At 41.7% G+C, this 7,815-nt stretch overlaps 1 protein-coding gene across 1 annotated transcript; it reads left to right on the top strand.

Moving 5' to 3' along the window:
* The first annotated feature begins 1,633 nt into the window (after positions 1–1,633).
* Positions 1,634–4,637, top strand: TMEM225 (transmembrane protein 225). The gene is made up of 4 exons (XM_007183442.2): positions 1,634–1,811; positions 3,127–3,273; positions 3,543–3,677; positions 4,396–4,637. The coding sequence occupies exons 1-4, from the start codon at positions 1,634–1,636 to the stop codon at positions 4,635–4,637; spliced, it is 702 nt and encodes a 233-aa protein (XP_007183504.1).
* Positions 4,638–7,815: the final 3,178 nt, after the last annotated feature.

The raw sequence follows: 7,815 nt of genomic DNA, 5'->3' as shown, positions 1-7,815 counted from the left end.
AGTCAAACCAATAGATGATTCCATGGCAGTTGGCAGCCCTAACAGCAAGCTGGCCCTAATATAGGAGTGGTGAAGAGTGGGAGCTCATTCCCATAGCGACCAGAAGTTGTGACTGCTGAGGCTTGCAGGTCCTGACAGATAGTACAGAAGTGCCCTTGAGACAGAAGGGAGATACTACCCCAGGGCAGCCTGCATTCCATGACAACCTGAGCTCTCCTGCTCCATTCAGGATGACGCTGAAGGATGGCCCCCAGACCCAGAGCTCCTGGTGGGGTTGGTTACTGTGTCCTCTGTTGCAGCCACATCTCAAACCTGCTTCCTTCAAACACTTACAGGTGTGATTCCTGGATGTACTCCCTAGTAAACTCCCCACATACAAATCTCTGCTTCAGAATCTCTTTCCCAGGGAATCCAAATTAATACTATGGTAACTGCTGATATATTATTTATGTGCCAGGAACTCTTTTAAGTGCTTTACCTTTCTAAACTCATTTAACCTTCATGAAATCGTTAAACAGTAGGATGCATTATTACCTCTAAAACCACAAAGCTGCTCAGTGGTAAAGCCAGAATTTAAAGTCACGATTCTGAGTCCATTTTCTTAATTACAAAGTCTCCCTGACAGCATAAATGTAAAATTAAATATACTGAGCATCCTTTTAAAAAATTTAAAAGATCAATAAGATATAACGAGATGTGTACAGAGGAAGAAAGACAGCATAGTGTGTTTGAGGCAATGAAAGAAATCCAATTTGACCCATGGAAAGCAGCCTGCAATGAGGTCAAAGAAATATGCAGAGAGAGGCTTTTGGAGGTGCCTTTCATCTTAGCTCACTAAAAGTTTTTTTTTGGATTTTAGTACAAGTCCTCTGACTCTGAGCTTAGTGCACACCATGGCTGCTTATTCAAAGAATCTGAAAATGTTTTCTCTGCTGTTACAAAGGCAATTCTGACAAGAAATAATTGTCTGTGCCTTATAAATGATTTTGGACTGCAGTGGTTCAGTGTGTCAGGCTAGTTCTTTTGGTTTCACGGTGCTCATCTATTTCCTAAATGCCTGCATAACTAAACTTATTTAGGCTCCCCAAATGAGGACCGAAGTTTCTCCAAAACACCCCAAATTTTAAATGGTCATTCCCTTTTGTGATGCTAGCTAGCTGACATCTCACGTCAATGATCTTGAATTCCTTCTGTATTTCACTAATACCTGTCTAATGTTCATTAATCCTGGAACATATAATTCTAACATCTCTAGTCATATACGTCTAACTTCTTTTAGGGCCTCTAGTTATACCTATATCTCATAGTTCTCTCTATATGTGACATCTTATCTCCCTCTATATCTGGTTCCTCAGGACCGTTAGGTCCCTTGGTGCTTCCACTGCACTAGGTCTCAGGGTCAAGGGTCAGACCAAGATGATTCCATGGCAGTTGCCAGCTGTGACAGCAGGCCAGCCCAGATGGAGGTGTGATTTATCTTCTCTGTTCCATAGGCTACTTCAGCTTCTGCCACTGCCAACACCTCAGCAATCACTAAAAGTCTAGATTTTGCCCTAATTCCTGTAACTAATCAAATCAGAGAAGAAGCATGTGAGATATTGGTGATGGTCTCAGCTTGAAATCCCCACTCACAATGGTGCATATATTGGTCAGAAAGATCCAAGCCACCAACATGTTCTTCTCCTCCTGGGTCTTAGTCTTCTTGGCAGTAGGAATCATCATAGAAGAATGGGCTGAACTGAAGTTGGAACCAAAAAAACCTAGGATAAGCCACAGTCCATGGATATGTTGTACTCCTGTTTGGCCAGAAGGTCAGAGCTATACTATGGAAAGTGATGGGTGCAGAGGGAGGGTTCCTCCTTCCTTGACTTCCATCCATCTCACCATTATTCTCTAGTGCAACCACCTGTGGTTGCAGTGTGCCCACTTCTGTTATCAACACAGTCAAGGCCAACTCCAAAATCTCATCATTTGCATGTTTTGGAGAAAAGTTTAGAAGCTCACAGACTTAATTGCTGATCTCTGAGAAGTCCTGACAGTAGCAGCAGGGTGACCAGCATATCTAGAATGTGAGGGTATAAAAGAAAGGTAACTGGCAACAAGGAAAACAGGTTATACTGCTGTTCTCAGAGGGATAGTAGTCTTGAAGAAGGATCTTATTTCCCTGTCCAGGGACTGAACCTAGCCACCAGTCCACCAGGGGCTAGAGGCTAGAAGCAAATTTCCCTGATTCTTACCCCGTTCGAAACCAAAAATGTTTCAAGGAGGCAAAAACTGCAAAACAGGTACGAAGTTTATTATTAGTGACACAACACAACTTATGGGAGAGCACACAGAGAAACAATTTATTTATTTAAAGCAAAAATACCCACCTGGAGAGGAGTGGGGGCATCCTGAATGAGGAGCGCAGTGAAGAGGTGATTTAAATCATTTATGTAGGACAGTTCTTCCGGGTTTTTGTTTTGTTTGCATTTGGCCAATTATTTTGTTTCTTTTTGCATACCTGACTGGTCTTAGGACCCTCCCCAAGATGCGTGTGCAACTCTTTTCTAAGATGGATCCCACTGCAGAGGCCTATGGGTGCATGTCCATACATATTATGGGGTGGCACTCCCTCCCTTTTTGACCCCCAAGGAGCCTTTCTGCGCATGTGCAAACAGGGGAGTATTCCTTGACCTCAGGAGTGGGCACCTTATTTCTTTACTTTAGCAGAGCTCAGCTTCTGCCACTAGCTTTGTCCTTGGAGTGTCTGGGTGAGAACAAAGCTTCAGTTTTACTCCACTTGACAAACAGCAGCTGTCTGGCCCAGGGGCCCATCTATCTCGTACCTCGCTGTCACTAGAGGAAGACAGGATGAATTGGAGCGTTTAGCAAGAAATCAATTTTGAGAAAATAGAAGAGAAAGAAGCTTGCAGAGACACCAAGATAGAGAACAGTTTCTTTTGGTTCTGCCTCCCTTTCAGCTTAAGATCCCTACCTCTTTCTTTCTCCACCTCCACTCTTTATTATTTAATCAAATCTTTCACCTCATTCTCATGTTTACCTAGAGATTTGTGGGCCCCAGGTGGAAATGAGCCTAGAAGAAATATCTGTCCTTCTCTCAATACAGCTTCTGCTTTCCAACAGGTGGCCTGGAAGTGGTTAGGAACATGCTGATTTTGGTCCTCAACCTTTCCTTCCTCCATAACTTGTTCCTGGGTTTTGAATTCACCTACATGATTCCTCAAACTAAACATATTCTCGTTATGACTGCCTGCCTAGCTTTCCTCACAGGTAACTTTCTGTCTTCCCTAACACAGGTTTGGAGGCATACTTGGTTTGTGGGTCCAGCCTGTAGTCTCTAACTCAGCCTTCCCAGTTCTTTGCCTTAGTTATGCAGCTTCCAAATTGGATCTACCACTGAAGTGGGATTGGCCTTTGGACAAGGTGCAGGTGTATGGGGTGGAGGTTTGGAAGTCATGCATATCTTGGATTAAGACTTGAGTAGAAGAGCCAGAGTTCCTCAGAAGGGACTTTTTTTTCTCCTTTTGTCTGGACATCAGGCATCCTTCTGCTCTGCGCACTCCTACTGTATCAACAAATGATAAGTCAAGGTGAATCCGTGTACTACTCTAGTTACAAGATCACCTGGATCATTTTCACTGCCTACTTAAGCGTTTTCTTCTTAATCGTCTCTGGTGAGTGTCTTCAGGGCCCTTGATGGTGAAAAGAACCAATCCATGCCTGATAGAGAGGAGAGGGAAAGGATCAAAAGGGGACTGGAAGAAAATGTGTCAACCCTTACATTTTAAAGGGCTAACGTGAGAGTGGACTCACACTCTGAGGACAGTTCCTACAAGGACAGTGTTGGTGGTGCGGGCTGAGTGAGATGTTCAATATGCTTGCCTCCAAGGGAGCTCCTCATTTCCACCTTTTCTGTCTTTCACACCCTCCCCACTTCAGGGCCGAGATAGCCATTAACTTCAAGACTAAGGAGAGTGGCTGATAGGGAATGTTCACCCTTGTGGAGAGAGGCAGTGAGCCTGGGGGCACGGTGTCATGCCAGGACAGCCTGAGGTCAGAGAGAAGCAATATCTGATGCTAAATGGCCGCCTATGAATACTGGAGACTCTTAAGAAGTCTTTAAAATTTCATTTGGACTTGGACTTCCTAACTCAGAAGCATGTCCTCTTTCAGAAAGAATCCTCGCTTTTGTTGAGTTGAGCAGCATTTAAGCTGTTCTGCATATGCTTCCAGTCTCTTCTGCTAAAGCATCCCCCTCCCGAATGGCTTGGGGCAGTTCAAAGGGTACCACTGGGCTTTGGATCAGGGTCTCATAGCTGAAAAAGAGGGAAGTGCTTCTGTGACTTTTCCATTTTTCCTTCATCAACCTCCCCTGGTTTCTCTTTTCCCTAGGATTCCTCTCTCTCCTACAGCACAAGCAGTCCGTTGATAGCTCTGCCAGCCTGACCACTATGCCTAAATCTGCCAGAGAAAGTCAGGTTATGGAGCAATCTGGGGCTTCTATCAAAGTTATTTCATTACCAGCAAGCACTGCAATGCCTCACAGTATTGTCCGTGTGCACTCCGCACAAACAAAAGAAGATGCTCCAGAAAGACCACAAGTCCAAGCACGTCATGTAACCTGGGCTCTATGATCTGACAATTTATCTTTCAGTATATGTTCATCTTAATGGAAACAGTTTGTGCATATGTGGTGTGTCTATGTCCAACCGTATTGTCTGGTTTGGCATTATGTGAATGACTGTGACTGGTTTGGGGTCTATAAGAAGATCCAGAAGGCTTAAAAAAAACGTTTTTTACCCTGACCAGCTTCTATTTGTTCTCACCATTTAATAACATCTGTTATTAATATAATAAATATTATCTTATAGCTGATACTTGCTTTATTAACTCTATACATCACAAAGATTTAGAATAATGTATATTACCTTTTGTCTCATATATTTCATTGTAAAATATTTTAACAATTCAGAAAGAATACAAAACAATATGATAAGCGCCTGTGTACACATCACCCAGCTTTAAAATTAAATTACAGACATAACTGATGTTCCCCTAAATTTTTTTTCTAATCTCATTTCCCTCGTTTCTCACCACAAAACACCTTTAATGATTCACTGCTGATCATTTTACAGTCATGTCATTTTTACTACAACTTCGTTTATAAAAATTATATAGATTATCTTTCCAAGTGTTCAAAAATCATTAAATGTCATAATGTACAGACCATTTTTTGAAACTCACTTTGTTCACTCAACCCTATAGTTTTGTGATTTATTGATAAGTTTTGTTCTACAATTCATTCAAACTACTGTTACGCTTTCCACTGTAGAGATATAATAAGAAAGACTCATTTTCCAGTTGATGGAAATCTAGTTGTTTTCTTTTATTCTGTTACAAATAGTGCTGCTATGAATATTCTTACACACAGCTCCCTCTGTCCGTGAGCTAGAATTTCTCTTGGGTGTTTACCTAGGAATAGAATAGCTGCAGAGACTATATTCATATTGAAGTTAACTAAATATTGACAAATGAACTAAAAAAATTGTTGTGCTGGGGAGACCTTCAAGATGGTGGAAGAGTTAGACATGGAGATCGTCCTCCCCACAAATATATCAGAAATACATCTACATGTGGAACAACTCCTACAGAACACCTACTGAACGCTGGCAGAAGACCTCAGACTTCCCAAAAGCCGTGTGGCTGACAGGGTCTTGGTGCTCCAGCTGCATGTCAGGCCTATGCCTCTGAGGTGGGAAAGCTGAGTTCAGGACATTGGCCCACCACAGACCTCCCGGCTCCACATAATATCAAATGGTGAAAGCTCTCCCAGAGATCTCCATCTCAGCGCTAGAGACCCAGCTCCACTCAATGACCAGCAAGCTCCAGTGCTGGACACCCTATGCCAAACAACTAGCAAGACAGGAACACAACTCCACCCATTAGCAGAGAGGCTGCCTAAAATCATAAGGTCACAAACATCCCAAAACACACCACCAGACGTGGTCCTGTCCACCAGAAAGACAAGATGCAGCCTCATCCACCAGAACAAAGACACCAGTCCCCTCCACCAGAGAGCCTACACAACACACTGAACCAACCTTAGCCACTGGGGGCAGACACCAAAAACAACATGAACTACAAACCTGCAGCCTGCGAAAAGGAGACCCCAAACACAGTAAGTTAAGCAAAATGAAAAGACAGAGAAACACACAGCAGATGAAGGAGCAGGCACAAACCCACAAGACCAAAACAAATGAAGAGGAAATAGGCAGTCTACCTGAAAAAGAATTCAGAGTAATGATAGTAGACATGATCCAAAATCTTGGAAATAGAATGGAGAAAATACAAGAAAATACAAGAAACGTTTAACAAGGACCTAGAAGAACTAAAGAGGAAACAAACAATGCTGAACAACCCAATAAATGAAATTTAAAATTCTCCAGAAGGAATCAATAGCAGAATAAATGAGGCAGAAGGAAGGATAAGTGACCTAGAAGATAAAATAGTGGAAATAACTACCACAGAGCAGAATAAAGAAAAAAGAATGAAAGGAATTGAGGACAGTCTCAGAGACCTCTGGGACAACATTAAACACACCAACATTCAAATTATAGGGGCCCCAGAAGAAGAGGAGAAAAAGAAGGGGACTGAGAAAATATTTGAAGAGATTATAGTTCAAAACTTCCCTAAGATGGGAAAGGAAATAGTCAATCAAGTCCAGGAAGCACAGAGAGTCCCATACAGGATAAACCCAAGGAGAAACACTGAGACACACAGTAATCAAACTGGCAAAAATTAAAGACAAAGAAAAATTATTGAAAGCAGCAAAGGAAAAATGACAAATAACATACAAGGGAACCCCCAAAAGGTTAACAGCTGATTTCTCAGCAGAAACTTTACAAGCCAGAAGGGAGTGACATGATATACTTAAAGTGATGAAAGGGAAGAACCTACAACCAAGATTACTCTACCCGGCAAGGATCTCATTGAGATTCGATGGAGAAATCAAAAGCTTTACAGACAAGCAAAAGGTAAGAAAATTCAGCACCACCAAACCAGCTCTACAACAAACGGTAAAGGAACGTCTCTAAGTGGGAAACACAAAAGGAGAAAAGGACCTCCAAAAACAAACCCAAAACAATTAAGAAAATGGTAATAGGAACATACATATTGATAATTACCTCAAACGTGAATGCATTAAATGCTCCAACCAAAAGACAGAGCCTTGCTGAACGGATACAAAAACAAGACCCATATATATGCTGTCTACAAGAGACCCACTTCAGACCTAGGGACACATACAGACTGAAAGTGAGGGGATGGAAAACGATATTCCATGCAAATGGAAATCAAAAGAAACCTGGAGTAGCAATTCTCATATCAGACAAAATAGACTTTAAAATAAAGACAATCACAACACACAAAGAAGGACACTACATAATGACCAAGGGATCAATCTAAGAAGAAGATATAACAACTGTAAATATTTATGCACCAAACATAGGAGCATCTCAATACATAAGGCAAACGCGAACAGCCATAAAAAGGGAAATCGACAGTAACACAATCATAGTAAGGGACTTTAACACCCCACTTTCACCAAGGGAAAGATCATCCAAAATGAAAACAAATAAGGAAACACAAGCTTTAAATGATACATTAATCAAGATGGACTTAATTGATATTTATAGGACATTCCATCCAAAAACAACAGAATACACTTTCTTCTCAAGTGCTCATGGAACATTCTCCAGAATAGATCATATCTTCGGTCACAAATCAAGCCTTGGTAAAAATAAGAAAATTGAA

Source organism: Balaenoptera acutorostrata, chromosome 9 (assembly GCF_949987535.1).
Source record: "Balaenoptera acutorostrata chromosome 9, mBalAcu1.1, whole genome shotgun sequence".
NCBI classification, from domain to species: domain Eukaryota; kingdom Metazoa; phylum Chordata; class Mammalia; order Artiodactyla; family Balaenopteridae; genus Balaenoptera; species Balaenoptera acutorostrata.
Note: the sequence above shows the minus strand (reverse complement) of the source record. Positions and strands in the feature narration are given on the sequence as shown.

Bases quoted from the DNA above. Each gene is read 5' to 3' on its own strand.
- TMEM225 (XM_007183442.2), top strand. From the start codon at position 1,634: ATGGTGCATATATTGGTCAGAAAGATCCAAGCCACCAACATGTTCTTC. The intron at 1,812-3,126 runs GTCAGAGCTATA...GCTTTCCAACAG, and splicing joins TACTCCTGTTTGGCCAGAAG to GTGGCCTGGAAGTGGTTAGG. The intron at 3,274-3,542 runs GTAACTTTCTGT...TCTGGACATCAG, and splicing joins CTGCCTAGCTTTCCTCACAG to GCATCCTTCTGCTCTGCGCA.